General features: G+C 53.0%; 1 protein-coding gene across 2 annotated transcripts in view; it reads right to left on the reverse strand.

Annotated features, from left to right (window-relative positions):
• Window positions 1-19,726, reverse strand: part of RAB11FIP4 (RAB11 family interacting protein 4) — a 134,255-nt gene that overhangs the window by 27,245 nt on the left and 87,284 nt on the right. Inside the window, exon 1 of one of the 2 annotated variants that reach the window (XM_032280960.1) lies at window positions 8,539-8,794. The exons of the other annotated variant lie outside the window; for it this stretch is intronic. Within the exon in view, the coding sequence (XP_032136851.1) occupies window positions 8,539-8,568 (30 nt within the window). The 5' untranslated portion in view covers window positions 8,569-8,794. Of the gene's footprint in view, window positions 1-8,538; window positions 8,795-19,726 lie in introns of those variants that run through there. 2 annotated transcript variants of the gene reach the window in all.

Genomic DNA, 19,726 nt, shown 5'->3' on the forward strand with positions numbered 1-19,726 from the left:
GGGAGGTGTGGGTGGGTGCTGTGGCTGGGTGGGGGGGGGGGGGGGGGCTGGGGGGGGGATTTGAAAAATTGCTAAAAGGAAACACATGTGAAAATGAAAACTCAGGCAAAGTGGGAGAAGGACGAGGGAGGAAGAGTGATGTTCAAGGATTATAAACTGAGTCAAGAAGCCCTTGGAACACATCTCCCTCTGTTCCCGTGGGAAGGTCAGCGACCCACTCCCCTGCCTCATTTTCCCTCTTAACCCAGAAAGAATGGGGCAGAGTGACCTTACAATGATACCCAGCAAGAGAGGCAGGGAAAGTTGCCTTGCACACAATCGCAACAACTGTGGAACCACAATTCATAGGTGGTGGAGAAAAATCTAAGGCTCAGAGAGGTCGCTCTACTTTGCCAAGGCCACACAGCTGGTGAGCCATAAAGTTGGAATCTAAGCCCAATCGAAGCTTGTCCCCTTGAACCACATCAGCGTCCCCTCATATAATCTGCCACCACTATAAGGTGGCTCCACCTGCTTCCTTGAAGGAACTGGGTATATTATGTAAGCTCCCCATAGGTTACCTAGATTCTGTTTAAGTCCGAGACACCTTTGATTTTACAATGCACTCTTATTTCAAGTATGCCGAGAAAAAGGCTCTGTCAAATTAGAACACATCCACAAATGTGCAACACATTCCAGTGTAAGACGTTAAATAGAAAAAAAAAAAAAAAAGGAAAGCAAAAAAAGAACGTGCCTTAGAATCCCAGGAAATAGCATGTGAGTGTGAGTTCTGTAGCCTGTGTGTGCAGTGAAGGGCAGGCAACAGCTCCACGCAGGCACACGAGCACACACACCTGCTGCTGTAAAATCCTTCTTTGCTAACAACTGATGCAATCGCGCAGATAATCACACAAAAATGTGTTGGCCGTATCTGCCTTGTCAACAAGAACCCTCATGTCGCCAGGAGGCCATCAATTCAAGGTTGCCTAACATCAGTCAGACGGGTCAGGCACGGTGGCTCATACCTGTAATTCCAGCACTTTGGGAGGCCAAGGTGGGAAGATCACTTGTGCCTAGATGTTCGAGACCAGCATGGAGGACACAGTGAGATCTCTACCAAATGAATAAATAAACAGCTGACGGTGGTGGGGCACCAAGCTACTCAGGCAGCTGAGGTGGGAGGATTACTTGAGCCTAGGAGTTCACGGCTGCAGTAAGCCAAGGTCACACCACTGCACTCTATCCTGGGCAGAAAAGCGAGACACTGTCTCAAGAAAAAAAAAAAATCAATCAAGCGGAGGCTGTCCTGCCCACCTAACCAGCCAGGCTAGGCCAGGCCGGCCAGCTTCACCTGCATGAAGCTGCAGACCTATGGGCAGCCAAGCTGGATGAGCAGGTAGGTTTGCTCCCTGGTTAACTACCAAGGGCAGTCACCCAGTATGGCCCTGCGGCTGCACAGCCTGTACCTTTCTATCTGGCCTTACTCCAAATCTCCCGGGGCGTGTGGCCAGCAGAGCCTCAGCATTTTAATAAGGCAGATGCAATGGGCTGGCGGTGGCAGACGGGCAGCACTGCTCCAAGCCAGCTTTTCCAATTGGGCACATGTGGATGGACAGGCGGGCCCTGGCTGGAGGTGAAGGGCAGGTGGGCAGAGGTGTGGAGAGTCACCCCCACCTTGGCAGGCCAGCCACAGCCTGGCAGTGTGAGTGGCCTCCGGGAGGAAGGGCTAGGCACAGTGCCCGCCCCGCAACCCCGCACTGAACCCGGGGAGGAGGCTGTCACCTCGGAAGCTGCTTTGCATCTCATTCACAGATTGCCACGCAGATGCTAGTCACTTCACCCCAGCCCCAGAATCTGCATCTGCAGAGCCCGAGCAGGTTTGTTAAAAACACAGAAGCTGGCTGGGTGCAGTGGCTCGCACCTGTAATCCCAGCACTTTGGGAGGCCGAGGTGGGAGGATCACCTGAGGTCAGGAATTTGAGATCAGCCTGGGTAACACAGTAACTAGTAACACCTCGTTTCTACTTTTTTTAAAATTTAAATTTAAATTTAAAACAGATTTAAAACCCCACAGAAGCTGAGGAAGTAGAGCTGCTCCTCTTGCAAAGGCCCTACCTAGAGTCGTGGAGCTTTCCCCTGCTCCCTTCCTGTTGCAGCCTGCCACCTCCCTGCAAGACACTGGGTTAGGTGCTGCGGTTATCAGTCACCACAAGCCAGCAGAAGCCTGCAGGAAGTAAGAACAGCTCACTCCAGAGCCCACTTTAAGTGCTTTTCATACATTCACATATTTGAGCCCCACAACGAACCCTGTGGGGGAGGTACGAGCCTCATCCTCATTTTACAGGTGGGGAAGTTGAGGCACAGAGAAGTTAAATAGCTTGTCTAAGCGTCCACAAACAGCAAGAGGCAGAGCCAGCATTTGAGACAAGAGACAGCCTGACTCTGAAGTCAAGGCACTTTGGAACTAAGCTGCCTGCCTCTCTAACCATCTGACCACCCATGAGTGCCACCTAAGAGCCAGAACCGAGTCTGGGCATTTTAAATCACCATGGCTCATTTGATTTTCACCATCACCCTGCCAGCCAGGTGCTATTATCAACCCCATTCTACAGGTGGGGAACGTGAGGCGAGAAAGGCGAGGTCGCTTGCCCAAAGTTCCACAACCAGTGAGCCGCAGAGCCAGGATCTAGACCCAGATGTTTTCTGGCGCCCATTTTTTCTCCTTAAGGAAACAGGCGCTGGGTGACAGGGCGTGAGATGAAGGTGCTTGTGTCTTAGGTAGGCATTTCTCCCAGGAAAACCGGGGAGCAGGGACTTGCTCCGATTCTCGCTGCCCTCCTAGGAGAGACCCGAGTGTGGTGCAGAGCACAGACGCCCCTCAGCTCCCTTACCCCAGGTTCTCTGGCGACCGCAGCGGCTATTTGAAATGTGGGTTCCCTTCTGATGGTATCAGGCTTGCAGAGCGCAGAGGAGGGTGGGGGTGACCACAGATGACTCAAGGGAGAGCGCCCACCCACTCTCCCACACTGCAGTTCTGTTTAGGTCTTCCTCTTTCTGGTCCCTCAAAAGAGAAAGGCTCTTATGAGCAGAGCCACAGATATTAATAACTTCTACAGAGCTTTGTTTTCATCTGAATTAATGTTTACGTTGTTGGGAAAGAACCCACTTGTCTGGGAAGATGAAGCAGGTTAAATCAATTAAAAATATGTCCGACAGTTGGAAAACTTCCCATTTCTTAAAGGAAGTCAAGAAGTGGGTTTGGAAATGCTGGCATGACTAGTACTGGCCTGCCAGGCGGATCTGCGGCTGGAGGTCACCCAGCAGCTCTGGGCCACCACAGCTGCCCCCTCTGACCTTCATGCGACCCTTGTGGGCTGCACAGCTTGCTGGTTGCCTGTGTTCTCCATGTCATCTCCTGCCCAGGTCACAGAAAAAGTGAAGAAGTAAACACCCAGGCTCTCTGGGTGCTCAGGAAGGTTCTGAGAATCTGAGCTCTTGATCATCAATGCTCTTGCTGAGGGGGGGTGGCGGCTCAGCTCCTGAAGCACCAAGCCACTCGGGACCCCTCTGAGCAAGGCCAGCTGGGCGCCCTCGGCATCCACTCAGCCTTGACTGGGGTCCACGGAAACCGGCCAATGCCAAATTCCATTCAATTAACAGTATCATGCGGAGGCCGCAAACACTCAGTGAAGGACTGCCGTGTGGAGTCAGACACCTGGCATGAGAAAACGGCAGCTCCACATGAAAACAGGTAAAGGTGCTGTCTAGGCTTTCGGGGGCACATTCTCTGTAGCCTGCCACCCAGTGTGGGCTCCAGACCATGCTGCTTGGAACTGTGGTCCGGCCCAAAGCTGGCAAATCCTCCCAAGAGGACAAGTGCTGGCCAGGAGAGGTAGCCATGACACCCTGGTGAAGCCCCACCCACCAGAAACTCAGAGGGCACCCCAACCCTCAGCCACCCCATAGCAGGGGATGGACAGACAGGATGCTCCACCTGGATGCTGCCTGACATGCAAATACACACGTGTGTGCACATGCATGTATCATCTGGCGCCCTAAACCGTACAGACTAAACCCAAAGCCGCTATCCAAGTGTGGGAGTCACTCCCTGGGGTCCTTATGCCCCACAGAACCATGCTGCTGCCTGCACGGGCAGAGGGAGCGAAGAGGGAGGCCAGGGAGCCCTTAAAAATCGGAAAAGAGATGAGACAGCCCTGGGTGGCCTGGGCCAGAGTGTGGGAAACACGGGCAGGCTGCTGGCTACTTTATGGGCCTTGAGAGCAGGACCTGTCCCTCAATAGGAGCTGAGCTGTGGAAACAGGCAGGCAGGCCCAGACAGCTGTGGGACACAGCTGTATGCGCATCGCCAGCATGCTCTTTGCCAGTTTGATTCATGTGGCGGCAACAGCATAGTCTGGAAAGAAATGTTTCCATGTTCACGTGGACAGGCTCGTCTGACCCGACTCAAGGAGAGGCAGGGAAGTCCGTGGTAGCAGCGGCCACAGATGCCTGTCATCCAGAAATGCCTCCATGCCCAAATCCCCTCGACACGCAGGCTGAGGAGGGCAGAGCAATGGAAGGCAGTGTGTGCCTGTGGATTTCTAGTCTCACTTGTACTGCCAGTCCTCCCTCCTCCTCCTCCTCCTCCTGGGATTCTGGGTTGTCACAGGGTCAGGCACTCCCCCACCTCTCTGAGCTTGTCCCCTGCCCGCCCGCTCGCCCACCCATCCCTGGCTTGCTCTCCAGTTACTGCAGTTCTGTAGACAGACACAGCACGCCAGCCACAGTCCCACCTCAGGGCCCTTGCGGTTGCTCTTTTCTCTGCCTGTGCCTCTTTTGTCCAGATGTCACCTTCTCAGTGAGGACTTCCCTGTCTGACTCTGAAACCCAGCACTCCCTCCCCTTCCCTGCTCCCCCTCCTGCCAACTCCCATGTTCCGTGTTTAGTAAAACCTCACTGCCATCCTGCGAGCTCCTTGAAGGCAGGGGTTCTCATCTGCTTTGTTCACTGCTGTATCTCCAGTGCCCAGCACAGAATCTGGCACAAAGTAGACATCCAAGTATCTGGTGAATGAATGATTTCAGTACCATTTGCCCTGTACTGGGCAACGTCCTGGGGGCTGAGCAAACAGAGATGGGGAAGGCTCTATGTCCTGAAACGCCTCCTGGTGAAGGAGATTGTGGTACCAGGGGGCAAAGATTGTACAATGTCCAGTAAGGCAGCTGGTGGGGCCACCAAATCATTGTGCTCATCTTGTTGGGCCTAACTGATATGAACGAGACCACCCAATAATCCAATCATGAGATCTGAGGCAAAGTAACCGGTCATTCATTTTCAAGGCTGGTGTTTGATGCCATAAATGCCCAGTTCCTGAGTCAAGAGCCAGAAGAGTTAACAGCCCAGAAGAAAACTGAACCCAGCCTGGGGGGGTTCCTCACACCTGGCAAGGCCAGGGCACCGGGCCCCACTGCTAACACCAGGCGGCAGGCACCAGCAGATAAAGATGCTTCAGCTGGGCATGGTGGCTCATGCCTGTAGTCCCAGCACTTTGGGAGACCAAGGCGGGTGGATCCCTTGAGCCCAGGAGTTTGATACCAGCCTGGACAACATGGCAAAACCCCATTTCTTTTTTTTTTTTTAAGACAAGGTTTCACCGGGCACGGTGGCTCAAGCCTGTAATCCCAGCACTTTGGGAGGCCAAGGCGGGTGGATCACGAGGTCAAGAGATCGAGACCATCCTGGTCAGCATGGTGAAACCCCGCCTCTACTAAAAATACAAAAAAAATTAGCTGGGCATGGCAGTGTGTGCCTGTAATCCCAGCTACTCAGGAGGCTGAGGCAGGAGAATTGCCTGAACCCAGGAGGCGGAGGTTGCGGTGAGCCGAGATCGCGCCATTGCACTCCAGCCTGGGTAACAAGAGCGAAACTCCGTCTCAAAAAAAAAAGACGAGGTTTCACCATGTTGGTCAGGCTGGTCTTAAACTCCCAACCTCAGGTGATCCACCTGCCTTGGCCTCCAAAGTGCTTGGATTACAGGTGTGAGCCACCACGCATGGCCAAAACCCCATCTCTACAAAAACAAAAATTAGCCAGGTGCAGGATGGCACACACCTGTTGTCCCAGCTGAGGCTGAGGTGGGAAGACTGCTTAAGGCTGGGAGGCTGCAGTGAGCCCTGATCACACCACTTCACTCCAGCCTGGGCCATGGAGCAAGGCCCTGTCTCAAATTAAAAAAAAAAAAAAAAAAAAAAAAGGGACACTTCCTTTTCAAATACAATGAGCCCTGTTCCAGGAGACAGCACACCCTTTCCCGTTTAGAGATGCCTGCCTTCTGGGAACTGCTCACCTGCTATTTCAGTGGGAGCTTCTCCTACCCCCTTCACTCTCTCCTTGCCCATACCTAAAACATACAAAGTGAAATTGAGAACCCACCTCACAACAGAATCAGTTGTGAAAAATCTCAGAGTAACAGGCTGCCCAGAGTGGGAACTGCCAGTCACCTGAGGGTGGGGGTGAAGGAGGAAGTAGTGAGGGTCCCGGTGAATGGTCAAAGAGAAAACCTCAGGTCTGAGCGCCTGTCCAGCCAGGAGGGGAAGGGGCTAGGGAGGCACCGCATGCTTTAGGAGGGGCACAGATGGGAGGGAGGGAGGGAGAGAGGGGGGCCAGTGGAATAGCTCAGGCTGCAGTTCAGAGCCTTCCCAGTGCAGGCTGCCCCTGGAACAGCCCCGAAGAAGGTGGCTTAGAATCCAACGGGTCCTCTAATTTCTTCTGCTTTTCCTCCCTCACTTGGCTAAAAGTCCCTTCCAAGGGCAGGCTCCAGGCAGTCGGTCCTACAGACCTCCCTCAGGGCAAAGGTCATGCCTTCCAGCTGGCTCACCTGGCCTGGTTAGTCCCGCCCCTCCCTCGGGCGCAGTCTTATCTCTCCAACAGGCCTTAGTCATTTACTCCACCCCCTTCACCTAATCCAGGCCCCCTCCACTCCCCGCGAAATTCCGAAGCTGTTCTCCAAGAGGCATTTGCCCAAGCTGTGCTGCCTCCTACAGTGAGAAACCCAACGGGCTTCCTCACCAGGCCAGGCCACACTCTCCCTTGTGAATCACAGGGACCTCAAAGACAACAGCAGGCAACTTGCAATCAACTTAGAAGAGCCGGGTAGGGCCAGAGCAGACCCCACTACTCAGACTCCCCGAGCTTGCAAACACCTTGAGGGCAGGGAAGGGTACCTTGTGTAATGTTCCCTGGGCACATAATCAACAGTCCACGAAAGCCAGAAAGCAGTAGGTTTGGGTCAGTGCCAGGGTGCCAGCACTTGAGGAGATCCCAGTCAAAGGCAGCGACTCAGGCACTCCACCAAGGCCAGGCTAGTTGGTGGGGGTAGGAGAAAGAGGGGGAGTGAGACAGCTCCTACTGCAGGGGTCTAGCACTGCCTCCGACCCCAGGAGTCTCCTTTTTCCCATCCCAGCAACCGTGGTTACCACCTTTCAGCTGGGGCAGGACCTGCGGATGTTCCAAGGGATCTGTCCGCCCCATTGCTTTTCAGCGACCCAGGAGCCCAAGCCACTGCCATCTGCCGCCTGCTCTGGGAGGGCAGAGCAGAGGTTTGGTGGATCAGCAGGAGCCAGCCCAGGGTGCTGCCACTCCAAGACCTGCAGGCTAAGTGCAGACGACAGGACCCAGACCCCTCACACTGCTTTGAGAAGGAAGCTATTAGTCAGTCAAGGAAAACTGGCATGGCCCTCATGGCGAGTGAGGTGTCATTTCCAGCCCTCCTAGGAGAACAGGGTGAGGGGAAAGAGAAAGAGGAGGCACTGGAGAGTTTGCACGGGCGAGAAGTGGAGATCCGCGGCAGTGTCGGAACCCGGTTCCCCACTGCACAGACACGCTCCCCAGACTGCCCGCCAGGACCTCGGAGCGGCTGTGCTAACAGCTCCCACCTGCCGAGCCAGGGGAACCGGTCGACTCACGGGGCCGCAGACACACCTCCCCCCAGCTTCTCGGCTGGGGAGGGGCAGGCCCTGTCCCCACATCACGACCTGGGCTGGCCCCGAGGACTCCCCCTCCACCCGCCCAGAGGGACGAGGGAAGCCGGAAAACAGGCTCTGTGCCGCCGCCAAGAGCTACAGAAAAACTTCGCGGCGCTCAGCCCCCTCGGGGATCCAGCCAAGGGTTCGGCGCTGGGGACCCGGCCAAGAGATCAGCGCTGGGGACCACGACGGTCCCGCCAGGGCAGGAGAACAGGGGCTGCGGGCGGAGGCGGGGCGCACGGCCGGGTCCCCAAGGGAGGCGCGCCCGCAAACGAGCCCCCTTCCCAGCCCAGCAGAAGCACTTTCTGGAACTGCGCTGGGGAAGGAGCTGCCGCCCGCGCACCTGGCAGCGGCTTCTCCCCGCGGCCGAGAGAGCCGGCGCAGGTAACCCGACCTCCCAGGCCAAGTCCGCGCTCCGCCAACTTCCTGGGCCCCGGGGCCGCGGGCCGGGCCGGGCCGGGCCGGGCCGGGCCGGGCCGGGCCAGGTGCGCTCCGCTGGAGCCCCGCGAGCCTCAGCCCCCGGGCCACCGCTTACCTGGCTCCCGGCAGCCGGCGGGGTGCGCATCCGCGGGCCGGTCTCCGCCAAAGGCGCGGAAGCCGGCGGGCGCCGGGACGTGGCGGGCAGCCCGGGGGCGCAGGAACAATCCCGGCTGCGCCGCCGCCGCCGCTCGCACTCCTGGGCACCAGTGGAAGGCGCGGCCCCGCCCCCGCCCGTTGCCGGGAGACCCGCGTGGGCCGAAGGGCTCTTTGTATCAAAGCGGCGGTGACATCACGAGGCTCCCGGGCCCCGGGACTCGGGGGCGGGGCCTCGCGCTGGGCCGGGGCGGGGCGTCGGACGGGGGCGGGGCTCGGGAACCCGAGCCACGGGGCGGGGCCCAGGTAACCCCGCCCCCAAGGTAGGGGCAGGTGGCTCCCGGGCTCCGACCAATGGCCGCGCGGCCGGCCCCGCCTCGGAGGTGGAGCTCGCCTGCGCCCGCCCGGCTCTGTGTCGCCTGGCCGGGACTCCAAGAGGTGGCGTGAGCTCGCTCCCCCGCCAGGTAGGCGCGGTGGTCGCCTTCCCGTTCCTCGCCACCCTCACGGTTTGTGGTCACCGCACTGCGAGATTCTGGCTGGCGTTCCCGCCCCGCACGGCCCGCCGCCGCCTCCACCCCGTAATGAGTCCGGGGGCGCCCAGGCTGACTTCCGTCCTGAGTCCTACCCACAACTTTCCCCGCCTTTTCATGCGAAGTTGGAACTATCTCCATAACCAGCCCAGGAACACAAAGGCCCAAGCAGTAACGCGAACTAAAGAACCAAAAAAGGCCCCTTCCTGTTGAATCCTAGTAAATATTATTATTTATGTCAAACACGTGCCCCCAGGCCGGGCACAGTGGCTCGGACAAAGTGGCTAGGCGGGAGGATCTTTTTTTTTTTTTTTTTTGAGACGGAGTTTCGCTCTTGTTACCCAGGCTGGAGTGCAATGGCACGATCTTGGCTCACCGCAACCTCCGCCTCCCGGGTTCAGGCAATTCTCCTGCCTCAGCCTCCTGAGTAGCTGGGATTACAGGCACGCGCCGCCATGCCCAGCTAATTTTTTGTATTTTTAGTAGCGATGGGGTTTCACCATGTTGACCAGGATGGTCTCGATCTCTTGACCTCGTGATCCACCCGCCTTGGCCTCCCAAAGTGCTGGGATTACAGGCGTGACCCACCGCGCCTGGCGCGGGAGGATCTTTGAGGACAGGAGTTTGAGACCAGCCTGGGCAACATAGCGACACCTCATCTCTACAAACAAATGAATAAAATGTTTAAAAATGTACTCCCCATCCCCCCATCACTCTTAACCATGCTCTGGACTTTAAAAAGGCAAAAATGAGGAGATGAATGTAAAGCGGCAAATACTGCAAATGTGGTTGGCTTTCGACTTGATGTTCCACTGTGTCACTTGAGTGAGGGGAAAGGTTTATCTTCCTGCCTGGCTCAAGGCCACACCTTTGCCTTCTCTGAGTCTTTTCGGGCCAACAAAGTGGCACCGTCACTTAAGTACGGGCAGGACCAGTGGGGCATCTGGGTGCTTTGGTCCTGCACCACCCTATACACCCACCCACACATGTACACACACGTGCACACACACACGCACGGACTCACATGCACACACGCAGCTTCTTTGCCCCCTTCTCTGCCTCTTTGTTCTCAACTTCCTTCTCCTCAGTCCCTCCAGCCAGTAAATTCTCAGCGGCCCCTCTGTTTACCAGGGCTTGTCTCTGAGGCAAAGCAGCCACTGGAGATCCCAGAACTGCTGGGGACTTTCCAAACGGGACAGCGTTAGCTAGAGAAGGGCCTCCTGGACAGAGCCGCCTGAGAGAGGAGCTAGAGCTGTGGACCAAGGTGGAAACTCCTCCAGCCCTGTCCTCGGAAGGTATGCCTTGCTGTTGAAATCTATGTGCAGAGGCCAGACTGTTTCTCTTGTGTCAGCTTCCATAGTCTCTAACACACAGGAGCACTGTGGTGTATCATAAAGAACACATGTTGGCTGGATGCAGTGGCTCATGCCTGTAATCCCAGTGCCTATGGAAGGCCGAAGCAGGAGGATGACTTGGGGCTAGGTATTTGAGGCCAACTTGGACAACAGAGCAAGACCCCATCTCTACCAAAAAATTAAAAATAAAAAAATTAGTCAGGGGTGGTGGCATGTGCCTATAGTCCCAGCTACTTAGGAGGCTGAGGAGGGAGGATCATTTGAACCCAGGAGTTTGACACTGCAGTGAGCCATGATGGCATCACTGCACTCCAGCCTGGGTGACAGAGTAAAACTCTGTCTCTATTTTTAAAAATAAATAAGAAGCCAGGCACAGCGGCTCATGCCTGTAATCCCAGCACTTTGGGAGGCCAAGGCGGGCGGATCACCTGAGGTCGGGAGTTTGAGATCAGCCTGACCAACATGGAGAAACCCCGTCTCTACTGAAAATACAAAATTAGCAGGGCATGGTGGCGTATGCCTGTAATCCCAGCTACTTGGGAGGCTGAGACAGGAGAATCACTTGGACCCGGGAGGCAGAGGTTGTGGTGAGCCGAGATTGTGATGTTGCACTCCAGGAGCCCGGGCAACAAGAGCAAAACTCTGTCTAAAAAATAAATAAATAAATACAAATAAGAGTACATATGTGGTGTATCATACCACTGGCTTTGAAGTCAAACAGACTTGAGTTTGAATTGAGCCTTATTTTCTAGATGTCCTAGGACAAGCTCTGTTACTTCTCTGAGACTCAATGTCTTCATCTGTAAAATGGGAATGGTTCCTCATGTGATGTTGTGCACCCTGGCACAGTGGGTACTCTTAATTCTAGGCACTCCTCAAAGGTGTGGTGTGTGATTGAGCCCACGCACCCTGGGCCCATGCTACCTGCCTTCCCAGCTCCACCCTGAGACCTTAGCTCAGCAGCCTCCCGTGAGGCTTTGGGATGTGGCTGAGTCCAGGGGTTCTATCTTGGCTTCCCTTCTTCCTTTTCAAGTCCTATGCTGCCCCTCAGGATTACTGAGCGCCAGAAAGCAGGTCACGTGACAGGATCGCCCAAAACCAGGAAAGAGAAGCAGAAACAAAGAGTGATCATCCCTTCTCTGGGTCCTGGCTCTCTTCCAGTGAAGGTCAATGGAGAAAGCCAGGCCTATCAAGCCCCCTTCCCACACCCACCATGGGCAGCCTGAGCGACATTCTCAAGAGCTCTGTGGAACGGGTGGTGTCAGTGGATCCCTCTTTATTTTTCTCAAAGGTAGTGGAGTGAGCAATGTCTCCAAGCATTTATCCTTAAAAGCAGAGTGACAGAGGAAGGCCACAGATGCACTGAACACTCCTGGGTTCGAAGCCTGCCCGGTTCCATTTACCAAGGGAAGATAATGTTTTGGAGCCTTAGTCTCCATCTCTAGAAAATGGAAATAAGACATTTCCTCTTGCAGTTGTGAAGTTTCAATGAAATGATAAAATAAGTGTGTAGTGCAATGCCTAAGGTGCTGCAGGTGCTCAGTGAATGGCAGTTCCCAGTTACGCCCAGCAGCGTGAGCGAGCTGCAGTCTGACTCACTGGTTCTGTGCGTGGGTGCCGGGGCCGAGGGCCCTATCTTGGCTTCACCACCTTGTTGCTAAATGACTATAGGCAAGTTTAAGTCCCAGTGACTCAATGTCCTCATCTTTAAATTGGAGATAATAATATTATGTATTTTAGGACTATTGTGAGGATCAAAATAATCAGGATCAGTAAAATACATAGACTAGAGCCTGGCACAGAGCAGGCAACCAATAAACAATAGCTATTCCTAATGATCATTATGGCAAGAAGCTGAGAGGAATAGAGGTGAGGATTAGAAGCAGCATGTGGGAAAATTTAGGATCCTGACTTTCAAGAGAAGGGCTAACACTTTCCATCCGGTTTCAAAGAAGCAGTGATAGTCCAGTGGCAGGGGTGATGGTGACTGTATCTGCTGGGTAAGATTAGACACAGGATGAATATGGGATCTGAGGGCTCCAACACAGGGTAGGGTCTCAGTCAAACGGGGGCTAGGAGTGAGTTAATGGGAAATGTAGTCCTGCCTTCTGAGCACAGCACCACCTAGGAGGATGTGGGGAAGGAGGGTTTAGAGTTAGGCACCCTGGTCTCTTAGCATAGCTGTGAGGTTCCTTTTTTTTTTTTTTTTTTTTTTTTGTTTAGAAATAGGGTCAGGCTGGGCGCGGTGGCTCACGCCTGGAATCCCAGCACTTTGGGAATCTGAGGTGGGCAGATCACCTGAGGTCAGGAGTTTGACACCAGCCCGGCCAACATGGTGAAACCCTGGTCTCTACTAAAAATGCAAAAATTAGCTGGGCGTGGTGGTGGGCGCCTGTAATCCCAGCTACTCAGGAGGCTGAGGCAGGAGAATGACTTGAACCCGGGAGGCGGAGGTTACAGTGAGCTGAGATCGCACCACTTTACTCCAGCCTGGGTGACAGAGGGAGACTGTCTCAAAAAAAATAATAAGACAGGGTCTTGCTCTGTTGCCTAGGCCGAGGTGCAGTGGCACAATCATCCTCTAGATGAGGAGTCATTCTCATTGCAGCCTCAAACTCCTGGGCTTAATCAATTCTCCCACCTCAGCCTCCCAAAATGCTGGGATTACAGGCGTCAGCCACCATGCCTAGCCTATGTCTGTTTTCTTTCTTTCTTTCTTTTTTTAAAGATGGGGTTTCACTGTGATGGTCAGACTGGTCTCGAACTCCTGACCTTAGGTGATCCACCCACCTCGGCCTCCCAAAGTGCCAGGATTACAGGCGTGAGTCACGGCAACCGGCTTTTTTCTTTTTTATACCATCAGAGAATGTCTGTTTTCTTTCTGCTGCCACCATGCAAGAGTTAGCTCAACATTAGATGGTGTAAAGAAGCAACATTCGTCACATGGTTGGGGCCACGTGGAAGGACTGGCTAAATATATATGTGGTTTCATGATCATTATTTTGAGAAAAGAACCCTTCTGAACATTACCTAATGTTAACGTTAGCCAAGCAACTGATGCCAACCAGTACTAGCCAAGTGAACAAACAACAGCTGACACAAATAATATTGGAGGTAAAATAAAAGTCTGGCAAGTCGTTCTCAAACTGAGTCCCTTGGAACCCTCAGGGTTCTGTGGAGACCTTGCAAAAGGGAAGGTGTGCTCCGGGAGAACAGCAAAAATAGCTTCACTTCTGTCTGCTGTTTATGTCGTCTTCTGCATGAGACTTCATGTGAACAAAGGGTTCTATGGCTTTAAAAATGTTTAAAATCTCTGACATAGTATAACCATTTCGGTGGGAAATGGCGTCCCCCTTCACTAGTAGCACAATTGGTTAGTGGCGGAGCCAGGATTAGAGCCAGGTCTCATGACTGTCAGTCTAGTGCTCTCCAACGTGGACGCCAGTCATTAATCAGGACCGTGAGCATCAGTCAAACCTGGTCCATCTTAGCAGGGTTTGATTCTGTCACACACAGAGGACATTCTTTCTCTTTTTTTTTTTTTTTTTTTTTTTTTTGAGGTGGAGTCTCGCTCTGTCGCCAGGTTAGAGTGCAGAGGTGCGATCTTGGCTCACTGCAACCTCCCCCTCCTAGGTGCAAGTGATTCTCCTGCCTCAGCCTCCTGAATAGCTGGGATTACAGGCATGTGCCAGCACGCCCAGATAATTTTTGTATTTTTAGTAGAGACGGGGTTTCACCATGTTGGTCAGGCTGATCTTGAACTCCTGACCTCGTGATCCACCCGCCTCGGCCTCCCAAAGTGTTGGGATTACAGGCATGAGCCACCACGCCCGGCCGGAGGATGTTATTTCTGCCCAAGCACAGCCCCCAGCTACTGTTCACTCTGTGGAAAAGCCTCCCGTCAGCTGGCTAGGACTTGACCACAAGCACTTGTCTTCTCTCAGCTTTCTCTCAGAGGTCCTTTAACTCCAACACTCAGGAAAATCAGCTGCAACTCTCAAACCTCAGATTTCATCCCAGGTGATAAATTCAGTATTTGATGAGTTAAGCAGTGGCTTAGGGAAGGGACTACCCAGCAAGTAGGCAGGACTCTGAGACTGCAGAGGCCTCTTGACCCCAAAGGAAAGTCGTTCCCAATATATATATATATATATATATATATATATTTTAAGACAGAGCCTCCCTCTGTTGCCCAGGCTGGAGTGCAGTGGTGCAATCTTGGCTCACTGCAACCTCTGCGTCCTGTGTTCAAGTGATTCTTGGACCTCAGCCTCCCGAGTAGCTGGGATTACAGGCATGTGCCACCACACCCAGCTAATTTTTGTATTTTTAGTAGAGATGGGGTTTTGCTACGTTGGCCAGGCTAGTCTCGAACTCCTGGCCTCAAGTGATCGTCCCGCCTTGGCCTCCCAAAGTGCTGGAATTACAGGCGTGAGCCACCACACCTGGCCCCCAATTTTTTATTTAGAAAAAAATGGGAGTGAATCCTGGATCCAGACCCCTCTCCCTCCAGTGGGGATGTGTCTAGGGGCCTGCACTAAGCTGACATCTTCTCATGACCACTCCTTCCTCTTCCTCTTCCCACCAAACCCCAAGAAGTTGCAGGAGGCCTGGGTTCTGGGCTCTCCCTAACTTTTCGGGCCTCAGACTCCTCCCCGGAAAAGCTGTCGGCTGGACAGCACATCTTTAGGTCCTTTCCAACTCTGCAACTCTGTGCCAGCCCAGGAGAGGATCTTGGACTGCGGAAACAAGGTGTTTCCCTTGGCAGACACCCTGGTGTTGGTGACTGTCCACTGGCTGGGATGATTTCACCAGGCTGCCCCTGGGCTGGGTTCTCTGTAACATCTGGCTGGACGCTGTGCAGACGGGGTGGGACCTGGTCTTGTTGACTCTGGAGCCCAGGTTGAGTCTTCAGAAGCTCCAAGCTCTATTTTTGTCAACCTGTGCATGTATAAACAGTGGGTTTTCTTACTCATTCGAGCCCAACGAAAGGGGGAAAATGGTGAAAAAACCAGTGTTTCCTCCCTAACAGACATCCCCTCTGACTCATTCAATCATCCAAGAAGAAGAGGTGGTGGCGGGGGGAGGGGGGGAGGGTGGCGGGGAGGAAGTCCAGCAAGGTCTTCTTTTGACTTGGATTGGGTGAAAAGGAGAAAAACTTCCTTTTCCCTTACTCTTGGTAACCTCAGATGACTGCAAACCCAGACAGCAAAAGCAAATCTCCTCTTCCAAACACCTCACCCGACCCTCCACCTCCTCCCAGACTGGGGCAGCCCAGAGGTCCCACCCCAGGTGCCACACCCATGTCTCTGATTGGCCGTTAACTCAGCTGAAAGCCTTGTAGGCGTGAACTGCCCTTTTTTAGGAGGGGACAACCCTTTAAAGCAGTAGTGCCTAAATTGCGCCGCACATTAGGATCATTTGAAGAACTTAGAAAACAAGTGGAATAACTTGAACCTAAAAAAAATGTCAATGTCATACCCCACGGCAACCTAATCTGAATGTCATGGTGGAAGCCAGGTGTTGGCAGGCTTTTTTTTTTCTTTTTTAAATGCAGTCTTGCTCTGTCACCAGGAGGCTGGAGTGCAGTGGTGCAATCTCAGCTCACTGCAACCTCTGACTACCTGGTTCAGGTAGTGATTCTCCTGCCTCAGCCTCCTGAGTAGCTGGGATTACAGGTGCGCGCCAACACACCCGGCTAATTTTTGTATTTTTAGTAGAGATGGGTTTTCACCACGTTGGCCAGGATGGTCTTGATTTCCTGACCTGGTCATCTGCCCGCCTCGGCCTCCCAAAGTGCTGGGATTATAGGCATGAGCCACCACACCTGGCCGGTGTTGGCAGTTTTTAAAGCTCCCAGGCTTGCTGACCACAGTGGGTGTTGATATGATCACAGGTGAGGGCATAATTTGTTGATTCATTCCTTCCTTCCTTCATTCATTCCTCCATTCTTTCAGTCATTCATTCATTCATTCAAGAACTGTTAGTGCCAGGCTCTGTTCTAGGTGTTATAGATACAACCTTGATCAATACCAAGTCTTGATTGATTCTCGTGGAGCTGACACGTTAGTGGGTGAAGTCAGATGATGAACCAGTAAATTAACGAGTGACATACATAATAGTGCTCTGGAGAAGAACAAAGCAGGGTACAGGCATAGAGAGACCCTGGAGGTAGCGGGACTCTTTTCACCATGGATTTAGGCACCGCGTTTTGCTTCAGGAAAGGGCGGCTGTGCACTGCCTGCTGTTCCAGCCTTCATTCTTTATCCACTCTGTGGCCAAAACAGCCTTTCTTGACCATGCTCAAAGTCCTCCCTGCTACCTCCCTGCTTGCCTCTTTCTCAAAAACTCCTTCATCAGGGCTGAGGCCTGGCATCTTGGCACACAATGTTCTCGCTCCTCCTCCCCTTGACTGTCAGTAATAACATCTGACAGGGGCCTGCGCAAGGCAGTAATCTGTCAAGGATCATTTATGCATAGCCGCTGGGGGCTTGTAGGTGAGAGGCAGTGCAGAGCAGTAGAGAAACAGTGGAACTCACAGCCAGAAGACCTGGATTTGAGGCCTGGATCTGCCGCATATTGGCTAAAGGCAAGTAACTTCACTGAGCCTTAGTTTCCTCCTCAGTCAAATGGAGAGAGTACAACCAACTCTGTAAGACTGGAAGGTGCGTTAGAAGAGAAAAAGTCAAAAGACTTTCGCAAAGTGCTTTGCAACGGTGAGGACTTTAAGACAATTATCTAGGCCTACATAAACATACATCACAGTGCATTAAAGCTGAAAGGGATCCCATTTCACAAATGTGAAACTGAGGCCTAGAGAGAAGAAATGACTTACCTATAATCACAAAGCTTGCTGATGGCAGATGGATGCACACCAATCCCAGAAAAGGGAGGTGGTTGGGAGTAGAGTAGGTATGCTGTTTTTAGTACCAAACTTTTGGCCTCCTCTGTCCACTAGGCAAACTCCTATTCATCCTTCAAAACCCCACTCAGGTATGATTTCCCAGGTGATGCCTTCCCTGTCTTCTCCAGTGATAATAAATTATTCCTTGGCTTCATGATCTCTATGCCTCAAACACAAGCTCCATTACCATGAGGAACACACTGAATTGTCAGGATTGGCCTCCTGTCAGGTCCCCTGCCATTCTGCAATTCTTGAGGACAGGGGTCCATGGCCCTGGTGTCTTTGGACTGAAGCTCCCAACGCACAGTAGTCACCTGAGGAATGGCTAGGACCCTGAATGGGACTGAGAATTCCTCACCCACAGACAATGGAAAGCTGAGGGCTTGATTCGTGAATGAGCAGAAGCCTTTTCTGAAGTCCCTGAGATAAGCTCTTGAAAGGAGATAAACCTTTCTCAAGCTGCCCTCTTCCCAGACACATCAGACCTCAAATCTGAAGAAACCACCCCCCTACCTAATGGGAACCTTGGATAGGGGCCCTGAAACCAAGGAGAGATCATTTATCTGCAGCGCATTATTATATTATTATTATTTTGAGATGGAGTCTTGCTGTGTCACCCAGGCTGGAATGCAGTGGCGTGATCTTGGCTCACTGAAACCTCCACCTGCTGGGTTCAAGCAATTCTCCTGCCTCAGCCTCCTTAGTAGCTGAATTACAGGTGCGTGCCACCACACCTGGCTAATTTTTTGTATTCTTAGTAGAGATGGGGTTTCACCATGCTAGCCAGGATGGTCTCGATCTGCTGATCTCATGACCCACCCACCTCGGCCTCCCAAAGTGCTCGGATTACAGGTGTGAGCCATTGCACCCGGCCAGGGAACTCCCCCCACCCCGACCAGACGAAGTTTTGCTCTTATTGCCCAGGCTGGAGTGCAATGGCATGATCTCAACTTACCACAATCTCCACCTCCTGGGTTCAAGAGATTCTCCTGCTTCAGCCTCCTGAGTAGCTGGGATTACAGGTACCTGCCACCATGCGCAGCTAATTTTTTGTATTTTTAGTAGAGATGGGGTTTCATCATGTTGGCCAGGCTGGTTTTGAACTCCTGACCTCAGGTGATCCACCCACCCCAGCCTCCCAAAGTGCCAGGATTACAGGCAGGAGACACTGCACCCGGCTCCCTGCAGCCTATAATTAATAACAACTATGACATATGTGCCAGCCACTTCATTTCTCATTTCAATCCAACAATCTTGTAGAGTAGATGTTACTGTACCAATGATACAGATAAGGAAACTGAGGCTCATGAGGATTAAGTGACATGGTCAGGGTGGCAGAGCCAAGATTTATATCCAGATCTGGCCCAGTGTTCAGGACTCCCTTCTGCCTCTCGTGGCATCACTGGCTTACTTACAGCAACTGGAATTGCCCGGGAAGCAGCAGAAACTAATTAATAAGGATGATTGATGACTGTGAGCAATAAGGCCTCAAGTTCCCCTTCATCATCCTCGGGTTGCAGGTGTCCGCTGTCTAGCTCAGCAGCGTCTCAGTCAGCTGTAGCCCACACCAGGCGTCTATGATTCGCCCACAGGGCCCCTCTGCAATCCCACCTGCTGGCTTAGAGTGGAGGACTGGCCACTACCTGATGTTGACTTGGCTGCTGCCTCCTGCCCCAGTTGTAAGCCCAGGGAGACACATCCTGCCATTTCCCCGGCTGCCACCAGATAAGCTAAGCAGAATGAGGCCAGGGCTCCAGGGAGGGCGAGAAGGAAGCAGTATTTGTTGTTTTCAAAGATGTGTTTTGCGGAAACCCCATCCTGCTCTTAAAGCAAGAAAGTGATCTGTGGTCAAATCAGCCAGTGAAATTCTTCACTCTCTCTTGGAGATGTCACAGGGCTCCTCTGCAGGAGAGAAGCCTCCCTAGCTTTTAACTCTGGGCTTCCTTCAGGCAACTGGGCTTGGACAGGACCCTTCTCGACATTTAACAACACAAGGGATCAGTGTTCTGAGAAGAGCGCACTTGGGAAAAAAATGCACCAGGCTCCCAACACAACAGAGAAGGCAGATCTTATCTTCATCTAAAAGGTGTTCACAGCAAGTGCCTCCACAGCACTTCATATATACAAGCTCCATTCTAGTGCTTCACATAATAGGAGCTCATTTAATCCTCCTGACAACCCTGCGAGGCAGGTATTATCCCCATTTTACAGATGGGGAAACTGAGGCTCAGAGAGATTACTCAAGGACATACAGCTAGTAAGTTGAGAGCCAGGATTCAAACCCAGGCAGCCTGGCTCCAGAGACTGTGCACCTCGCCATTATCCCATGAAAAAAGAGAGTCTCAGGTTTATATAATAAAA

Source organism: Sapajus apella, unplaced genomic scaffold (assembly GCF_009761245.1).
Source record: "Sapajus apella isolate SASKATOON/1434 unplaced genomic scaffold, GSC_monkey_1.0 scaffold12, whole genome shotgun sequence".
NCBI classification, from domain to species: Eukaryota; Metazoa; Chordata; class Mammalia; order Primates; family Cebidae; genus Sapajus; species Sapajus apella.